The sequence below is a fragment of the Lagenorhynchus albirostris genome, chromosome 1 (assembly GCF_949774975.1).
Source record: "Lagenorhynchus albirostris chromosome 1, mLagAlb1.1, whole genome shotgun sequence".
NCBI lineage: Eukaryota > Metazoa > Chordata > Mammalia > Artiodactyla > Delphinidae > Lagenorhynchus > Lagenorhynchus albirostris.
In genome coordinates this window covers 28,278,524-28,298,798 of record NC_083095.1, presented here as the reverse complement: position 1 = coordinate 28,298,798, position 20,275 = coordinate 28,278,524, and the positions used below count along the sequence as shown (strand labels likewise).

General features: G+C 55.3%; 1 protein-coding gene across 1 annotated transcript; it reads left to right on the top strand.

Annotated features, from left to right (window-relative positions):
* The first annotated feature begins 871 nt into the window (after nt 1–871).
* VSX2 (visual system homeobox 2) lies at nt 872–18,558 on the top strand. The gene is made up of 5 exons (XM_060166467.1): nt 872–1,241; nt 2,543–2,627; nt 6,477–6,600; nt 17,217–17,397; nt 18,233–18,558. The coding sequence occupies exons 1-5, from the start codon at nt 872–874 to the stop codon at nt 18,556–18,558; spliced, it is 1,086 nt and encodes a 361-aa protein (XP_060022450.1).
* The last annotated feature ends 1,717 nt before the right edge of the window (nt 18,559–20,275 follow it).

Here is a 20,275-nt window from a genome sequence, read left to right as displayed (position 1 = left end):
TTTCCATGGAAGTTGGCAACCCTTCATGTTTATTCTAGGAAGATGTTCAGGTGTCTACCGGTGTTCTCCAAAAGAAGTCACCACCACTCTTCTTTCCCTCCAGGAACCCCTACTCCTGACCCCTTTATTCATTCATTCATTCATTGGGTATTTATTGAGTAGCTCTTCTGAACTAGGCATTGCATCCTGTGCTGGGGAGACAAACTTTGAGCTCTCCCACCCTATCTCCCTCTTCAAATCCCCTTCTTTCTCCCCGTTGCCACCAAACACCCTGCCCAGGACACTTGCCCCTTCCTCGTTCTGCCTTTTTCGGAGTGGTCCCATATTTGGGTTTCTTTGACCCCGCCAAACCTGTATAGGATTGAGGGAGGGAGGGAGGGAGGATGGGAGGGAGGCAGCAGGACTCCCAGTCTCTAGCACCTGCCCTCAGTCCATCCCTCCACCCCACCCCAGGGACTGTCCAAGCCAGCTCTGCCCAGAATCCCTAGCCACCCAGCCTCCTGGAACGGCCCTGAACCTTGTTGTCTCATCTCAGCCTCTGGGGGCCCTGCCCATGGGCGTCCTGCAGAGCCCACCCGGTGCCTGGCCCCCAGCGCCCTGGCCCCTAGCGCCCTGGCCCCTCAGTGCTGCCCGCGGCGGGAGCTGCCAGCTTTTTGGAATTCCTAATCGCTCCTGGCCCCGGTGATTGGCTGCTCAGCTCTGACCCCACTTGGGCTGCCGCCTGGTTGGATAAAAAGGGAATCTCCTTGGGGCTCCAGAGCATTAGACATCGGAGGGGGCACCTGGGACCAACTTCGTGAAGCGGGGAGCCCGGCGGGGGGGTGGGGGGAGCAAAAGACCTGCGGCCTCAGCCCCTTCAAAGAGCCGAGAGATGACGGGGAAAGCCGGGGAAGCGCTGAGCAAGCCCAAAGCCGAGACAGTGGCCAAGAGTACCTCGGGGGGCGCCCCGGGCAGGTGCACCGGGTTTGGCATCCAGGAGATCCTGGGCTTGAACAAGGAGCCCCCCAGCTCCCACCCGCGGGCTCCCCTCGACGGTCTGGCCCCCGGGCACTTGCTGGCTGCGCGCTCCGTGCTCAGTCCCGCAGGAGTGGGCGGTATGGGGCTACTGGGGCCCGGGGGGCTCCCCGGTTTCTATGCACAGCCCACCTTCCTGGAAGTGCTGTCCGACCCGCAGAGCGTCCACTTGCAGCCGCTGGGCAGAGCGTCGGGGCCGCTGGACACCAGCCAGACGGCCAGCTCGGGTAGGTGAGGGCGAGGCTGTGTGGCTGCCTGACTGGGGTGACAGCCGGGAACCCCACGCCGTCGACTCTCGCTTGCACCGCAAGGCCTCCTCTGGGTGCACAAGTTCGTGCCAGGCCGAGAGGTCGCAGAGCGGGCCTGGAGCCGGCGCGCCCGGGGCGGGGGCTCGGAGGATGCTCCCGGCTGCGGCCGGGTTTTGGCCTCCGCGTTTCCGGCGGCCGAGCTGTGCTGCGGTCCCCGCGTCGGGCCCGGCTCTGCCGCGGCGCCTGATTGGGGCCCCACTGGAAACAAGGCTTAGGGTGTCGGAGCGCGTGGGGCAGTCGGGGGTCTCCTTCCATTGCTCCACTTCGGCCCCGGCCTCTCGGAGGACCCGCGCTCCTAGAGCCCGATTCCGTTCCGGGCTTTGGCGGCCCGGGAAGCGGGTGCCAGCTTCGGGCCCCAGCCCTGGTGTCCAAAGTTGTCTTTTCCTTCCTCCTTTCCTCCGTTCCAAGCCTCCCGCATTGGTCAGCTGGGTTTTAATTTTCTCCTCACGAGCTTAGACCACCCGGCCACGGCGGCGGCCCAAGGGGTCGCAATCCGAGATGCCACCTAAGCGGCACAATATCTCGGATCCCGGCGCCTCGCGGGCTAGGGACCCCTGGACGACCCTGCCGCGCCCTCCGCGGGCAGTTTTCCCGGCCTCACGTCTCCGCCAGCTCGGCCCTCCGGCTCTGGTTCGCGCTCTGCGATTTCCCCGATTTTTCGCTCTCGTTTAATTAATTAATTTTTATTTGGAGGGGCAACGAAAAGTGGTGCGTCGCAGTCTCTCCAGTCCTGAGGGGGGGCGCATGGTGCGGGCACTGGAAAGGGGGTTGTGCCCGGGAGCCCCCAGCCCTTCCCGGAGTCCAGCTCTCCGCGCCCAGGCTCCGCTCCTGCGGGCCACCTTCCGAACCCCGGCGCCACGGCTGCTAGCGCAGGGCAGGGCGCCGAACCCGGGGCACCGCCGGGGGGCCCTGCGACCCGCGGAGGCTGTCGCGCCCCCCTGCTGTCCCTGCCCAGGCGTGTCTGGGCCTTTGCTTCTCAGAACGAAACAGAACGGAATGTGTTCACGACCTCGGGATTGCGGCGCCGGCGTGGGTAGAAACAGCCGCGGCTTAGGGATGGCGTAGACCTCACGGAGGGCTCTCCGGGGAGACGGAGCAGGCCCGGCTGCTCCCGGAGGCCGCCGGGGGTGGGGCCCCCGCGGGTTTCGGGAGCCTGACGCGCCCGGGTGCTGCGGAGCGCGTCCCCCATTCTGCCGCACGTGCCTCCGCCCGCTTTTCAGATTCTGAAGATGTTTCCTCCAGCGACCGAAAAATGTCCAAATCGGCTTTAAATCAGACCAAGAAACGGAAGAAGCGGCGACACAGGTAAGGCCCCTGCAGCGTTTTCTGTCACCTTCCTGCTCACCTATACCCTGCCGTCGTCCCCTGATCGGGGGTAGGGTCGCTCGGACCCTAATTTCACCGGCTCTAGATCTGAGGTCCGCTGCTGTGCCAGGACGGGGAGACCAGACATTGTTTGGGGACATCCGTCCGGGGCCCTGGCGTCCGGCCGTGCCGGGTGAGGACTTTGACCGTCCGCCGGGGAAGCGGCACCGTTTCAGGCTTTCTCCTGCTTCTCCAGGAGAAAGGAAAGCCCCCAACTAGGGCTAAACCCGAGCCAGACAGGAGCTGACGGCCCCCAGGTGCCAGTCCTGCATCGGCACATTCGGAGAGCCACGCACACCTCCGGGCGGGCAGATCGGCTCTCCCCTCCCGCCGGAGCCGGTTCCTCTGCCCTCTGCCCCGGCCCCTATTCCTCTCCCGCCGTTCCTGTCAGCGCCGCCAACCCCCTATCTTTCTGCGCCCACCGTTCGCAAAATCTCGAGCGTGATACCCGCATGGATGGCAAATTTTCCTTTGGCTTCTGCTCCTCTGTGATCCGTAAGCCTCAGTTTCCTTGTCTGTAAAATGCGGAGGGAGGAGTGTGTGCACTGAAGGACTCCGCAAGCCCTCGCTGGAGTGGAGTGGGCTGCCTTGGACGATACAGACTAAAGAGCGAGGGTTTTTTTGTTTTTGATTTTCTTTAAATATTTTAAAAATAGACATTACTTGCACAAAGTTAAAATACAGTAGGTGCCGAAACGTATATCCTGAAAAGTAATTCCCCACACCAGACCCGCATTCCCTTCCGCAGCCGCTACCAATTCCTTGTGCAAATGTATGAGGAGGTTTTCAACAAATAAAGGAGTGAGAACCAAAAATCGACCTGACTTCCTGCGGGTGCTGTTTGCCCCTGCGCTTACCCTAGCTTTGTTTTCCCAGATCTCTCTCCGCCCCAGTGCGGATGGAGCGCCCGCAGGGTTCCCGATCGCTGGGTGGACGTTTCCCCCTGGGGTGCTCTCCACCTCATCCTCTTCTCCCCAGTTTGTTCTCAGCCTCTTTGCACACTTTCTCTGGGTGCTTTTCTGCGTTCCTCTCTTCCTTCACACCCGGAAATGACCCCCACGTTTTAAAACGGTTCTTCCTCACCTCTCAGTCCCCAACAGGTTCTGGCTTGAATGGGGGTGAACTTTGACTTGGTTTCTTGGTGACCTCGGTTTGTTCCCTTCAGGCAGCTGTTTGTTTTTGTTTTGTTTTGTCTTGTTTTATTGTAAATGGAAACGTTGTTTTTTTAGTCCTGATCCTGGATCATTTTTTACATTCATCCGTCCAGCAAATATTCATTAAAACACCTCCGATGCATTCATATCATGCTGGTGGCAGGGTGGGGGTAATCCTGTCAGCCTCTGGAGCCTGGACAGGGACCTCCAGCAGGGACAGGGACCCGGAGGGCAGGTTGGAGTCCGGCTGACCGGCTTCTGTGCTGCTGACCGAATAGAGGTGGGGGAGGAATTCCCACAGCCAGGAGAGCCCCGGACAAAGCACCCCCAGGAGCAGTGCTTCTGCATGGGGGCATCTCCTTGTGCAGCACTTGGAGCTGACTGACCCACGGCCGAAAGTCCATGCTTAAGTTTTCTAACCCTCTATCCTCACCTGATACCCTCTCCACCAGGGAAAATTGGGGTGCTTTGGAGGGTTCCCAGGGAGACAGGACAACAGCCCTAGGTTTCGGGCTATTTCTGGTACACGAAGGGAACAGATTATTGGAGAGAGGAGAATGGCTGCTGCAATTTTTAATTAGTAAAAAATGTGTTTTCCTGAGCCTCTCTCATTTGGGGAGTTCAAGTAAGAGACCCTAGAATATGGTGATGAGAGGCAAGCATCTCTTGATCACCCAGAAACACAAGAGGCTTAGCAGGGGTTAGAGAGGGGAGTGGGAATGGAGCAGCAGCCTTTGGAGTCTCTCAGGTTTTGCTCTTCCCTTTTCCTGGAAGGCTCAGCTCTGATAGACTGGTTACAATGGGAAACTGAAGGGTCTGGGGTTCTGCGTAAAGCCAGGAGCAGGGTTTGGGTCACGTTGTACGGGGCGCAGGGAGACTCCCTGGAGGGCACATCAGCATAAACACGTGGATTAGCTCTGAGGCAGGAACAGGGGAAGTTTGGGGGATTTGAGGCATTGTTTCATTTTGTTTCTTTCTTAACTCCTTTCTTTTTTGTTTTGTTTGGTTTTTTTGTTTTGGGTTTTTTGTTTGTTTTTAATGAGAGCCGAGGCTGGCACTTGAAAGGCTCTGAATGACCTGCCATCCCCTTTCCTCTTTGGCTTTGGCCACGCCCCAATAGCTGTGTGCCTCAGTTTTCCTAGTTTTGAAAAAGACTTGCACGTTTTGATCGTTTATTTTGACTGTTCAGGGACCCTTCGGTAAGTGGCAGGAGAGGAATAGAAAGCAGCAGATCTTCAAAATTCTGAAGAATTAACTTTCTGTATACATAAGCATTCTGTTCTTCCCAAGAGGATAGGAGAAACACTTTAGAATCAAACCAGTCATTTTCTATAAAGAGCAGAATCTTTCTTTCTCACACATCCCCCTCCACCCCCCCCCCCCCCGGCGTCATCCTCCAAGACGTTAAAGCCAACACCAGCACGAGGAGTATACGGGGCTGACATTTGTACTTTTTCCTTGTGTTGGGAGAGGCGAGGGCAGCAGCGAGGGATTTTAAACCACACACACCCCTCCCATGCTGTTTCCAGGGTCCAAATCCCGGAGGCTCAAGCAGGGAAGTTACCATTGTTCAAGTGGAGTCTACGAACAAATCTGGACTATACTGCTCCCCAGCTTGTTGATGAGGGTGCAGGATAAAGGTCACCTAGAACCTGGTGAAATTCAGGTCTGAAAAAAGAATTTGTGTCTGTAAGTGGGTGTGTAGTGTATTTATTCAAGAAAGGGGGCTATGAACCCCCTAATATTGGAGGTAAAACATTGTATGTACTGGAGCATATCCATTTGCTAGGGTGAGAGGATGTGGCTTTTACTGGATTCTTAAAGCAGTTTATGACTCAAAATAGGTCAATGTGAACCGCTCTGTGGGCGCTGGGGGAGTGTGTGGGAAGGCACTCTCGGGATGACCTGAATGAAACTCCCCTGAATGGGGCTCCCGCTGGGTGAGTGGCTGAGCCTGTGTGTGGGATGGCGGGGAGGTGACCCTTCACTTCTGAGTCCAAGAAGGGACAGAGCACCCCCTTTCCCTTCTCCCTGCCCCCAAGACTGCGTGGGGCGGCTCTAAGGAGCCTTTAGGTCTGGGCAGGTGAGGAGAGCCGGGCGTGCTGGGGTAGGGTGAGGGGCTGCTAGAATCAGTTAGTTCTCTGCTGTACAGACGCTGGGGCTGGGGCGGCTGCTGCATTTGACCTTCTGGTGAATCTCTGAACTCTGAGTACGATTTAAAAGATCGACCCTCCTGTCTGTGGGAGGAGCCCAGGAAGCTGGGCCCGAGGAGGCTGAGGCACTTACTCACCTGGTGAGCCCTCCACGCTGTGCCTGGGAGAAGAGGGGCTTTCTGTAGTTTTCTAAAATTTGTGTCTTAACACCCTTTCCCCCCAAGCACTTCCAGGAAGATTCCCAGTATAAAATGTCATTGAGGGCTGAAATAATACTCCCCACCACCAGTGGGCCCTCAGACTTGAATGAAGAAGAGTTTAGAGGATGGGGGGGTGGGCAGGGAGCGAGGTTGCATCCGATTGTGCTGGCCAAGCCTGGGTTTGGGGTCTGTCCAGGAGCCATGGGGGAGGGCCATTCTGTCCTCTCTGGGACAGTTTTTTCCATTTTGGGGGTCCTGACTGACTTTTTTTGCTCCCCTCAGGACAATCTTTACCTCCTACCAGCTAGAGGAGCTGGAGAAGGCATTCAATGAGGCCCACTACCCAGACGTCTATGCCCGGGAGATGTTGGCCATGAAAACGGAGCTCCCGGAAGACAGGATACAGGTAACAGCTCTGAGTTCCTCTCTCACACTTTCCTTACCCTCAGGGACATCGACTGCCCCAGGCTCCCAGACACCCATCTCCCACCCCGCAGCAGAGTGTGTGCTTGCCTGTAATCACGTCCTCATGCACAGCAGTTCATTTAAGCAGGCAGGTGTTTGCTGAATACCTACCATGTGAGATGGGCACTGCTGGGGGAACAAGAGACTTAGCGGAGGAGGCGAGGCCTGCTGCTGTACTGTGGGCTTCCTGAGGAGTATGTGAGACAAACCATGTGCCTGGAGGTGGCCCCAGGCCTCTCTGGGTGCCTGGGGTGGGGGAGCATCTGTCTCCCTTCCTTCCACTGCTTTCCCATGAGGAAGAGGTTGCCCCCTCCTTTCCTATCTACTCCCCACCACCTCCATCTACCTGAGCCTCCTTCCTCCTCACAACCCAACAGCTGGCCCTGCCCAGGGCTGCTGCTCCTTGACTTTTCCCAGATCTGGCCCATGATGTGCTTATTAAACCCCTCCCCGTCACTGGAGAGTTTTGTGGCGGAACCAGCCCTGACCTGGACTGGGCTGTCCTCAGCTCTGCTGGGTGCCCAGCCTCCTTTCATCAGTGTCAGGATCCTCCCAAGTCCAGGAAGCCCCTAGCTGGGCAGGAGTGGGCTGCTTAATCATTTCTTCGGGAGGAGATGAAGTCTGATGATTCTCCAGACAGGGCCTCCAAGAGCAGGAAGAAGTGATGCGGTTGGAGGAACACTTCCAGAAGCTTTGGGGTTGCCTTAGTTGGATCAAGACCTTTAATCAAAGTTGCTCCTATCGGGACACCTGAGTGGCCCGGAGTAGTTGACGGCCCAGGCTGGAAAAGGGCGGAAAGGGTCCCGACTTCCTGAAACCCCGTCTGCTCCGCATCTCCTCCTCCTTTGTGTCTCCACGTGTGATGTGAGTTGGGACAGGTAGGAGACAAGTCCAGAGGAACCAAATAAGGTGTGTAGGTTCCTTGCGCTCCCTCACTGGAGAGCCAGAGAATGGGAAACGAGGCATGAGCTCCTTTTCCAGAAGAGCCTGCCTCTCCACTGGAAGTCTATGGGGAATTTCAGCCAATGGCTTTAGACAGTGACACTGACAATAAGCTCAATTATGCATAAGCAGATTATCTGTTTGGCGTATTATCCATGGTGGCCTGGATCCATCATACCCCCCAGCTGAGTTCCAGTGGGAACAGGCTGGGTGTTGCTTCTGGATCTTGTGTGTGCGTGTGCGTGTGCGTGTGCGTGTGTGTGTGTGGGGGTGGTCATGACGAGCAGCGGGGGTGGGGTGAGATTCCCCGATTTCCCCATTGGTTGGTCCCACATTTGCGCTACTGACCAGTAGGAAGAACAGCCCGTGCCTTGCGGTGGCTTGTCCTGAAATCCCTTTGGCTGTGGTGGTGGTGGTGGGTGGGAGTGTCTGAAAGATCTGGGGAAGCTCGCCCTTGCCGTCCGCTGTCACTGCATTGCTGCAAAGGCCCAGCCGGCAGACTCTAGGCTTTTTAAAATCGCCTGGGGCGTTGTCTACAGGGTGGTGTCTGAAGCCACCAGAACCAGCATGGATGAGCCAAGAGTGTGGAGTACATTGATTCCCTGGATTGTGAGGACTGGCTGTGGAATTTGCGGTTATGGGAGAACCAAGGCAAGGATCTCTCCAGCTCTTGCAGCACCGCCTGGTTCTTTGGCTAAATGATGCCCCCAGAAGGTGTTTGTGAGTTGTCAAATAGTCACGCCCCCAAGTGCTTTACCAAGTGGCCTGGGAAAGGTCTTAACATCTATCGGTGGCAGTCACAGCTCTATCCCACAGAGCAGTTCTCATGTGCCCAGTGCTCTAACTATGGGACATGCACAGGAGAGGCAGGGTGGTGCAGTGGTTAGGGACACCAACTCTGGAGCCAGACTGTCCTGGCCTCACCAGTTACCAGCTGAGTGACTGTGGACAAGTTACCTCACCAGCCCGAGCTTCCCATTGCTCATCTGTAAAATGGGGATGACAGTGGCAGCTGCAGGTGTCATGAGCCATGTGTGTGGCATGTTCCAGTGGGTCCGGCATGGGCCCAGCTCACTTGGTTTGAGCTCTGATCTCATTAAATCCTGGCGACAGCCTGTGGGGGAGAGAACATTAGCCTCCTTTTACAACTGAGGAAAGTGAGGCCAGACAACTAGTAAGTGGGGGGACACAGGGACCCACCTAAGGTCTCTTTAGGCTGCACCTAAAGCCCACTCATTCACCACCTGCCTCTTGGGTTTGAAGCCTTTGCTTTGACTTGAAGCTGGAGGAACAGAGATGATTTGATGTCAGGTGGGAGGCCTGTATCAAATCTTCTTTATTAAAAACCCCCCGATATTTATTGAGTACCAGATACTGTTCTAAAAACCCCCAAAACTCACTCATAACAAAATTATTTTTTGAATGAGCAAATTCAGGTACATGAGTTCAAAAGGGTGAAACGTGAGTCACCCTTGCCACTGTCCACCAGCAGTCCCTCCATGGGTTACCAGTTTCCTTTGGTTCCTTCCAGAGATAGTTTATGTATATTCTTTTTTAAAAAAAAAATTTATTGGAGTATAATTGCTTTACAATGTTGTGTTAGTTTCTGTATTCTATTCTCAAAGGATCCTAGGTATGGACTAGGTACTATTACTATTCCCACTTTACAGGTGGGGAACCTGAGGCCCAGAGTTCAGACCTGAGTCCCTTTAGACTCCAGAACACTTACTTCACTACACTGCCACCCTTCCTCCTCATTTCCCCTCAGCATGTTGATTTAGTGGAACCAGTGCGTCTAAGGATGGACCCTACCACTCAGAGCCAGTCCCCTCCCCTCCCCCAGCTTTCAGGCCTTTGTCTGTGTGTTGAGGCTTAAGGGGAAGGGCAGTTATTAGAGGCTCCAAGTCTGAAGTTAGACATTCTCAGGTGGAATGGGAAGGTTATTGGACTGGATATCCAGTCAGGGACCCAGATCTTAGTCCTGGCTCTGACACCCACCAGGCATGGCAGAGGCCAAGCCATCTGTAAAGGAAAGAGGGGGAATCCCTCCCAGAGAGCAGCTTCCTCAGAATCACCTCTCTCACTGGGCCCCTGGGCTGCCATGGGTGTAATGGAGGAGTGGGACAGCCCCAGCTGGACAGCTGGGACACACACTTTTGCTGGGCCAACCCAAGTAAGCCCCTGGATGTGTCTGAGACCTACTGTCCAATGTCTAACGAGAACACAGTGTAGATGTGAAAAGTCAAACACACCTACTTCTAATCTTTGTTTCACTGCCAGCAAATCAAACTCTGAGCCTCAGATTACTCATTTGTGAACGAATAATAACAAAAATTATCTAAAATAATTTAACAAAAGTATTGTTATTGGCATTATTAGTACATAGCATTGTCCCAGATATTAAGTGCTTTCCATGCCCTTTTTCATTACATCCTCACAAAAGCTAGATGAGTTAGATGCTATTCTTATCCCCATTTTCTGGATGAAGAAACTGAAGGGCTGAGAGGTGAAGTAAGTGGTGGACTGGGATTCAAACCCGGTACTCAAGTACTATCTCAGGAGAGCCAATGAGGGAAACTGGAGCACCCATCTACAGAAACTGGAATAATTAATGCAAATTGCAGTGATGAGGGACCAGCCCCCTCAGTAGTGGCGATTCCCTCTACCTTTGTGCTCTGAGGGCATTTGAGGGCATATCCTCCCTCTATATCTCTCTGGGTTGGAGTGTGAAGGGATAAGGTGCATTGCTGGGGGAAGAAGAGATTTCCAGTCTTCATATCAGACTCAGACACGAAGTCCTTTCTGTGTCTCTGAGAAATGCTAGGATATGGCATTCTGGAAGCCCCTGCCGGATGTCAGCCCTGGGGAAGAGGAAATGGATTTCCAGATTGACTTTATTTCCTCTGTGTGGTCACTCATTCTCAGAGTTGTAAGACAGGAGAATATTAAGCTATTCACTTATGTTTACTGTATTTTTTTCTGACAAGAGTTGTATTTATTTAAAATGCCTCCATTGCAGAGATATGGATGCACAAAGTGGACAGAGACATCTCACCTCCTCTCTTAGCAGCCTGGTGTGTTTGGAAGGATGATATTTGGATTCTCTGACTAGCACTGTTCCATTCTGCCTCTTTTAAAGTGGTCCCCTCCCAAGGGTAGGGAACAAAGTTTTAGGGGATTATATTCCAGAAGTAAGAAGATAGCTGCCTGGATGGGAAAAGGTTTCCGTGTGTCTCAGCTCGGGACGTTTATGAGGTCACAGGGCAGCTTTTTAAAATTACCCGTGCCAGCCCCCCACACCTAGCAATGCTAGGTTTGGTTTGATGTGGAGCCTGTACGTTTTTAAAGCTCTCCAGGTGATTGTGTGTAGCCAGTGTAAAAATGCTGGGTCAAGGGCTTCCCTGGTGGCGCAGTGGTTGAGAGTCCGCCTGCCGATGCAGGGGACACGGGTTCGTGCCCCGGTACGGGAAGATCCCACATGCCGCGGAGCGGCTGGGCCTGTGAGCCATGGCTGCTGAGCCTGCGCGTCCGGAGCCTGTGCTCCGCAACGGGAGAGGCCACAACAGTGAGAGGCTTCCGTACCGCAAAAAAAAAAAAAAAAAAATGCTGGGTCAGAGGCTCAGGAAAAGAGTTTCAGTGTTTCAAGTGGGTTAATATGAGTGGAAGAAAGTGGAGTACTGGGTAACCTGGTGGGATGACCTGTCCAGAGGTTCAGGGAAGGATGCTGCATGGGGCTGCCAGGAAACGTGGGCAGAGCTGCCCCCTAGTGGACATCAGAGGCTACAGCAAGGCCAGGCTTTTCTGGGCCTGAAACTGGGACTGGAAAGGGTGTGCTGCAATATGCTGTCAGAAGTGCTGAGTGGATGTGGAGTGTGAGGTCGTTAAATCACGCCAGCAATGAGCCCATATTAATCAGCTTCCAGTCAGAGGAGAGGAGAGAATCTAAGTGACTGTGATGGCAAGTGCCACATGGCCAAAAAAGCCGGGCCCGATAGCCTGGGGCAAGACTGGAGGGCAGGGCCTGGGGTAGCCAAGGGGCCAGAGGTGCAGAGCATCTATCATGCAGGATGTCTCCTTTAGTGGGGCTATCCTGGAGGGACTGCAGAGGGAAGGAGGCCTGGGCACATAGTCCTGTGGGGATACAAGGCTGGGAACTCGTGAATGCAAGAGAAGCCCTGGTTACCCACAAAGGGAGAGAGACAGCTGACAATGTGGCCTGCCGGCTCGATGGGTGCCCTGTGGCCGAAGAGCATCCATTTGGCGAGAAGCCCTTTCCTGGGTCCAGTCCATCCTTGGAGGCACAAGCTCTTGGGACCCTCTCTGCCAGGTGTCGACAGCCAGAGGCCTCCTACCTGGGCTCTCTGAGTGCTACTGGACACCACCTGTGAGGGGAAGCGCACCAGGAAACCCAGGCTCTTTCCCGAGCTAGAAGATCTTCCCCCTCTCCTTTCCCTGGGACTACCAAGTTGGTGACCCTTGATGTCCCTTGTAGGCCGCTTCTCAGGCACTTGGAGGCCCTGAAGTGGAAGGCAGGGCTCTGGTCCTTGCTGGGGCCTGGACGCAGGCTCTCCTGAAGAGTTGCGGACCCGACTTCCTTGAGAGTGGAGCAGTGTCTTCCAGAAAGTACGCAGTCAGGAAAGTAGAGAGATTGGAGGAGTATTGTGGGCTTGCCAGAACCAAGAGACCACGCAGGAAAGGGGGCCTAAATGCTGAAAAGACATGTCAAAGGTGGGAGATGGGAGGACCCGGCTTTATGGGGAAAGTGTCACTGAGCATATTTGCTTGAAAGCAAATCCTCATCTCGTAGCACATTTGTCCCCAGAATTCGCCCAGCATCAAGCCAACGTTTTTCAGTTCTTACAACATGCCAGGCATTTCCCATGCACTATTCTGTTGAATTTTTAACAACAAACCTGCAAGGAAGTGGTACCATAGGGCAGAGGAAGAATCGGAAGCTCAGAAAGGTTAAGAAATGCACCCAAAGTCACAAAGGCAGTTGGAGATAGAGCAGGGGTCTCCAACCTAGGTCTTCTAGCTCCTGAGCATAGCCAGCTGCATGGGTGGTCTCTTGCATTTGAGCCTCAAGGGTCTGGGAAACATTAGAAACGCGGGAGAGTTGCAGGGGCATCTGTTTGGCCCCTAGAGGGGAAACTCGAGGCTATCTGCATTAAAATCTTACAGCCTGAAGGTTAGCTCTGTACCCCCATCACACCTCCTGGAGTTGTTACTGTTGTTATTATTATTATTTGTCAGTCCAGCCTTGCTGCAGAGCACGTGGAGAGGGCCAGGAGGGCAGGTAATGCCCCTGATTAACCTGACCCCTGCACAGACTCCCACTGACTTTCTGTGCCTCCACTGAAATAATAATAAGTAGCTTTTATTGAGCACCTTCTGTGTGACAAACACTGATTTTAGGCACTTTCATTAATCCCTGAAATAGTAGGTATTCTTTTTTTTTTTTTTTTGATATTCTTCTTTTATGCTTGAAGGGACAGAGACTGAGAGAGAGCAAATAACTTGCCCAGGATCACACAGAAATTTTTGCCACAGTTCGGAATTCCAGTTCAGGACTGGCTGCTTTCAGTGCTTCTTGCAAATGTTTAACTTCTGCACACATGCTGGTTGCTTCCAGGAAGGGAAGAGAAAGGCAAACATGAAGAGTGGTTAGGGTTAATTCTAATTCCTTGTCCTCTTGCCTCCAAGGCACCAATGCCACAGCTTCCCTGCCAGCTGTCCTACAAAGAAATTGTTTTGGCTGTCCAGGTTTCCTCCATAAACTGGAGCAGCATCTGGTCTTCAAAGAGCCAGGCATTCCAGGAGCCCATAACCAAGGGTCTGGATGACTCCTGGTTTGAGCGACCAACTGGCACCAACTCCCCTTGGAGCATCTGTGGGCAAAGTCTGATCTGCAGACCAGTTATTCATTTGTCCAAATTAGGAGACTGAGGAAAATGGTTCTGTTTACAGGCCCCGGAGATGATCTGAATCCCAAGTCTGCACCCTCTTCTTCAGTGTTCCAAGAAAGATGCTGTTTCCATCTGAGAGCCCTGCCCCCCCTCAAGCTCATGGAATCCTGGGGAAGCCAGGGCAATGCACCTTTCCAGGCACCCACACTTGTGGGGGTGGAGGGAGTGGGAGTGGTAGTGAGCATCTCTGCTTTTGTTTACTCCACAATCCCTTCTCCAGAATACCTGATGCTATTTATTTTTATTTATTTATTTTTTTGCTGTGCCATGCAGTATATGGGATCTTAGTTCCCCTCAGGGCTCGAACCCTCGCCCTCTGCATTGGGAGCTTGGAGTCTTAACCACTGGACCACCAGGGAAGTCCCCAGAATACCTGACTCTAAACCGTACTGAAAACAGACACTTCTTTCATCAGTTTGTCAACAGAACTCATTCTTGGCAAAAACCAGATCTGACCTCGTGCTCTTTATTTATCCCTTATGAATATGTGTATGTTTTGCTGCAGAAATCAAAGCTGGTTTGACTATGGGGTACCACTGCTGCTGCTGCAGGATGTTACATAACATGTAATATATGCATCACATATTTTTTCTAAAATCCAAAACATTCTGGAGTCTGGTCCCAATGGGTTCCAGTTAAGGGCTTGTGGTCCTGTTGTTTTGTAATGCACCGTATTCAAGCAGGAAGGGCATCTCCTGCCCAGGAGGCAGATGGCTTACTTAGATTCATAAAGATAGCCTTCCCAACCCTCTGTGGTCAGACTTGGAATTCCACCTTAGAATTCCATCGCCAAGGGGTTCATTCTTTGCTGTCTTCTCTGTGAGGTGGATGAAACCAGAAGTCACTTACACCTTTCTGTGGCTTAGTCCTTTTAGATTTTTCCTAGGTGCAAAAAAGCTTGAGACGAGTACTTGTAGAGGACGACCAAGTGCTAACGGGAAGGAAGATAGAGCAGGACAGAGGTCTCAGACAAACTTCAGGCTTTGGGTAGGGCAGAGGGCCTGCGGGACAGACAGGGCCGCAGGGGAGAGATCTAAACACACCGCAGAGCCAGGCCAGGCCGATGGCCGAGTTAGCCCGAACTCGCATGGTGCACCTATTTCCGCTCTTTAGTGCACGGAGCGCAGCCATCTAGTAGCCTTCACATTACATAAACCCGTTCCTTGGCCAGGTTCGCTGAGTGCGGTCTGGGTCTAGACCAGAGGGAGGCCTTGCATTAGCTCCGCAGCTTTCCAGCAGGGACGGCAGGTGCTAAACCCGGTGGTGGCAACGGTGCGGCTCGCCGGAGGCGGCGCCGCCCAGGGAGGGACGAAAGATCGTTTTCTAACAGCGCGGGCGCGGGTCAGTGTGAGGATTGAGAGGCCCGGGGTTTCTGAGGCCGCATCTCTCCCATTTTTAGAGCTTCCTAGTTATTTACAAATGAAGAAATGCCAAAACAGGTTACACACATTTGGGTCAACTTAAAGGTGTGCGAGGACCGTGCGGTCTGGAAGCAGCCCCGCAGAAGTCTGTGACCGCGGGGCTCTGGGCGCCTTGTGGGTGCGGCCGGGGCGCTCCCTGCTGGATGTGGCCGGCCGCGCTCCGCTGCAGACTCGGAGCTGTCGGGAGCTGCCAGGGAGCTCACTCCGCCACCTGGCGGCGGCGGTGGGAACCGCAGGGGCGCGCGGACTCCGAGCCCCCGCCGAGGCCTCCCCGCGGCCGAGGCAGCAAAGGGTTAAGCTGTCAGCGGCGCGATGTTAAACAGGTGTCAAAGGCTCCCCATATATCTGCAGATTGAAATCAAATTCTTTGCCGTATAAAAAGATAAATTACCCAGGCGCTGCCGCGCGTCCCACTCATCACGCCAGCGCCAGACGGCAAGCAATTTTTTTTTTAATGTGCTAACGACCTAATCAAGCAATCAAGTCGGAGAAGATTGCAGAGTGACCGGGGCAGCCATCTGCCGGCAAGCCCCGCATTCATTTCCCGCGCCCCCGCGTGGGGAGCGGGCCGGGGAGGGAGCTGCCGTGGGGGAAGAGGGGAAAAAATCCTAAACAAATTAACACCCAATTTTTCCTGTCTAATTAGTTAAATGAGAAGCGTTTGGGGTCCCCCGGGGAGGGGGGGCGGCTTGCGGCGCGGCTCGCTCTGCCTCCCCAGCATTAATTAGTGCGGGTCAATGCGGCGGCTCCCGAGAGAGCAGCCGCTTTAATTTCCCGTGATATTTCAGTGCTTGAGGCCCATCGATTCAAACAGAAATTAACTTATTTTTCAATCAGCCCAGGGCTGCCCCTGGGGGTGACTCTTCTTTTGCCGCCTCCTGAATAGAGCTGGAGCAATTTTTCATCAAAAGCTGAAACCTCCGCCGCCGGGGGCGGGGGAGGGGGCCCGGAGGGAAGGGCGGGGACCTGGCGGAGGTGAGGGAATGGAAATCGCCCAGGAAACTAATAGATTCTCCCCGAACCCGCCTCTGCCCTCCCCCCATTCCCCCACATCACGGGGCGCTTGGGTGGCTCGCCGCCGCCGGGGTCAGGGCCTGGAGAGGCTGTGAGGGGACCAGAGGGGGCTGGCGGGCCTGGGGTCCTTCCAGAGACCCCCGGTCTGCCGCGGGCCTCTCACCTGCTTGAGGGACAGTGCAGCTGTCCCTGGCTCTGCCTCCTGTCAGCTGCAGGAAGCCTCAGGAAAAATGCTTGGGGGGACCAAGAAATTCCCCCCTCCTCCATGCATGAAAGGGACCCAAGGATCTCCTCCCAAAACCAGGCTGGAGTGTTGCAGGTACCCCCAGCCCACCCTATGCTCTTTCAGACCCTGCACCAGTCAGCTTTGGGGCCAGAGAAGCATCCCCTAGAGTGTCCCCTACCGCACTCTCCTAGGTCCCTACCTTCACATGCTCCTCACACCAGAAGCATTTTGTCTTCCTTCCCTGACTGAAGGATGGTTGCCCAGCTCCCCCAAATGTCATTCGGAGTTAGGTCCAAAATTGTGCACAGTGGGTGCATGGCAGGGCAGGACTTGGCCAGGACAGGGCAGAGAAGGGAGGCTGACTCAGGCCTCTTGGGAGTGTCCCCTGCCCTGCTTTGCAGCCGTTCCCAGGCTTCCTGACACCTGGATGAAAAGGCCTGTGCTGCCTGAGTCCACACTGACCTCGCCTGCTGGGACTGCTCTGGCCTCTGCAGTTCTGGTGGAGACAGAGCCCTGAACCAAAGGCACTGGAAAGGACTTTGTCCTGTACGAGCCAGAAAAGGGATTCTGTTTGTATGCTGGAGGTGTGAACACTTGCAAGAGAGCTATGAGGGTCGGGCTTCTTGGCTGCAAACTGAGGACCACATGGGGAACTGCCCATCTGCCAGACCCTGTCCAGGAGGTGTCCCTACTCCATCACCTTAAACTGCTTTGATTTAAAAAAAAAAAAAAAGACCATTTTGCCCATCATGTTCTCACAGGACTTGTGTCTCATTCTGGACACCCTGAGCCTGGAGGAACCCCAGGGGTACTTCGGGGTAGGTGAGCTTAAGTAAGGATGCCCTGCTGGAGAAAGCGAAGTCACAGGGGAATGGGGCCGTTGGCAATCAAAGAGGCGGGTCCCTTAACTCCAGGCAGACACAGCAGGGTAGGGGCCTGGCCTCTGCCTGGTGGAGGACGCCCCTGACCTGTTCGTCTGCACTTACAGGTCTGGTTCCAGAACCGAAGAGCCAAGTGGAGGAAGCGAGAGAAGTGCTGGGGCCGGAGCAGCGTCATGGCGGAGTACGGCCTCTACGGGGCCATGGTGCGCCACTCCATCCCCCTGCCGGAGTCCATCCTCAAGTCCGCCAAGGATGGCATCATGGACTCCTGCGCCCCGTGGCTGCTGGGTAAGAGCCTGCACTCTCCCTGGGGCCCTGCCCCCGTGGTGAGGGGAGCGGGCTCCCTGGAGGAGGGGACAGAGCCCTGGAGCAGGGACGCCTGGCCACAACGCCTGGCGGGAGAGAGGCCCTCCAGAGCCAGTCTCCCGGTCTCCCTTGGGGGGCTCAGAGGGCAGGCTGCGCCCGGGGCTTGGTGTCTGTCCCTCACACCCACCTACTGGGTGCCTAGGACGCTCATCCTGGACGGATCCCCCCTGTGAGTTCTTTTGTCCTGTGAGCAGGGGATGGCTATTGCCCCAGGGTGTGTATCCTCCTCTTCCCTTGGCTGGAGCTGGGGTTGTGGTGAATGAAACAGCCCCTCTTGGGGGTTGAGGGGACCTCTAGATCCCTTTGGCCACCATTCTGGCTTTGCCCAAAGGACTTCTTCTCCCTAAATCTCTCCACCTGCCATCCTCCCCCATCTGCCATCTGGACCTGTGTCTGACAGCAGCGCCAGCTTATCTTGGAGTTCTGAGATCTGGAATCCCAAAAGGGAGGGCTCGGGAGCAAGTGCTGTGCTCAGGAAGGGACAGACAGGACTCCCGGGGGCCAGGTGCCCAGGGACTTGGCTAGGAGAAGCCCTCTGCCGGCCTGGTGCCCCGCTGCTGCTCCGCAGCCTCATCCCCGGCCCCCCTCCCGCTGCCCCGGCCCCGACCCCGACCCCTGGGACTCGCGTGACTGCGGTGTATGAAGTAAGGCTTTCTGCTCGTCCTTAATTCTGGCCTCTCTCTATCTTTGCCGTTTTCAGTTCAAGATGGCTTTCCCAGGCGCTTTTCTAAACCCGAATACCAACAATTCTTTTTAGGGATGCACAAAAAGTCGCTGGAGGCGGCAGCTGAGTCGGGGAGGAAGCCCGAGGCGGAGCGTCAGGCCCTGCCCAAGCTCGACAAGATAGAGCCGGAGGAGCGGGGTCCCGACGCCCCGGCCGCCATGTCCCAGGAGGAACTGAGGGAGAACAGCATCGCCGCGCTCCGAGCCAGAGCGCAGGAGCACAGCACCAAAGTGCTGGGGACTGTGTCCGGGCCCGACAGCCTGGCCCGGAACGGCGAGGAGCCGGAGCGGGAGGAGGCCCCGGACGAAGACAGGCCAGCGGAGAAGCTGAGTCCGCCGCAGCTCGAGGACATGGCGTAGGCAAGGGCGCGCAGACACCGGAGCCCCAGGACTCTGCTTGGCTCTGCTCGGGGCCTGTGGTGCTGGGAGGTGTTCTCAGAGGCGGGGCCCAGGCCTGCTCTCTGCCACCTTCCCCCACCCCACAGGCCCTCTGTGACCCCCAGGGGACTTCAGGCACAACTCAGTCCTGGCTGAGGCTTTGGGCCACGCTGAGACATCCCTACCTAGTCCTGACCTGGCCAGCACCCTCCTCCTCCAACTAACAGACCTGCCTCAGAAGCCTTCTTGCTGCCCCAGACCACCCCCTCAAGCTGCTTTCAACTCAATCCTTTGGCGGCTCTCCGTGTCCGAATCCACCCCTTACTCTCTGTTCTCTTGCTCAATAGCGCCCTCCTTCCCAGCGCCACACCCCCTGTGGACTGTGCTCTGCCCAGACCCAAAGACCGCTGCTGCAAACACACTGGCCGCCACAGCGGCGACACGGATGGAGGACCTGCACTCCAGTGCCGGTGTCCTGAGCGCCCCAGCCCCCAGCGAAACTCTGCTCCCCTGCCTGCTCCTTCCTCAGTGTGGGTGATGTGCTGTCCTGAAGGCCCAGGCACAACCCCTGCCGGCCCCCGGCGCTGGGGCCCAGATTCCAGATTCAACTTGGAAAGTCTCAGCCTGGGCCCCTCGGCCAGCCTTCAAGTCCTGCCCTCCACAGTCAGACTCAGGAACCCACCCTCCACACCCAGCCGGTCCCACCGTTCCTCCCCACACAGGTGCCAGTGCCGCAGGGGGCAGTGTACAGTACCTGCAGTGAGGCCAGGGTCTGCCCTGCAGCCAGGGGGCACCTCTCACAGCTGCTGTGACTCACTGCACCTTTGGGAAGCCAAATCCTCCACCCAGGGCCCTTGGGTGTGTGTTTCTAGAGCATCCTGACCGCCCCCTCCACCCCCCAATATGCTGCCTGTGACCCTGACTTGCTGTGCAAGGCATCCTTCCCCTAAAGATTCTTGCAAATCACTGGTTCGCATGTGCCCTGCCTTGGAGCAGCCCAATCGAGCTGTAAAATGAACACATAGGAAACCACAGATCTTGACTCAACTTGATCCAGGCCATTCCTGGAGGGGGCCTGGGGCTATAAATAGCCGTCACAGTTGATCACAAGAAGAGTATGAGAAAAGGCTAGAAGGAGAGCAAGGGAGGAGCCAGTGTTAGACCCAAACTAAGCTACAGGCGCACGTACCTTCCCGCTGGGTGTGAGCCGTGGTGCCTGTTCTCTAGAGTCAGACAGTGATGGGGTAGGAATAGGGGACGGGGCTTCTTCCTGTCTGCTGATGGGAGGACCTGTCCATACTGATGGCCTCTCTGCAGCTGCCCCTTCCACCCCCAGGCCAGGCACATGTCCCCCTCACCCCCATGGCATTTTCCTCTACTATCCCACCCACCCTTGCAGGGGATCCCTTGCAAGAGAAAGGCCTGAGTCAGTGAGCTGGGATTTTAATTCCATATCAAAAGTTGATTTCCTCTTCATTCCGTCCATGGACCTTCCCCCCAGTTCTTCCTGCCTTTGTCTCCCATTGGTTTGAAGTGTTAGACTGTAGTCCCTGGTGTGTACATAATGTACATAGAATCAGAAGAAAGAAACTTGATATTGGAGTGTTTGAAATATGGAACTGTAATAACTTCTAGGTATTCGAAACCCGTGATTTCTGTGCCATTTTCTGTAAAGATACAAGTAAGAATAAAATTGATG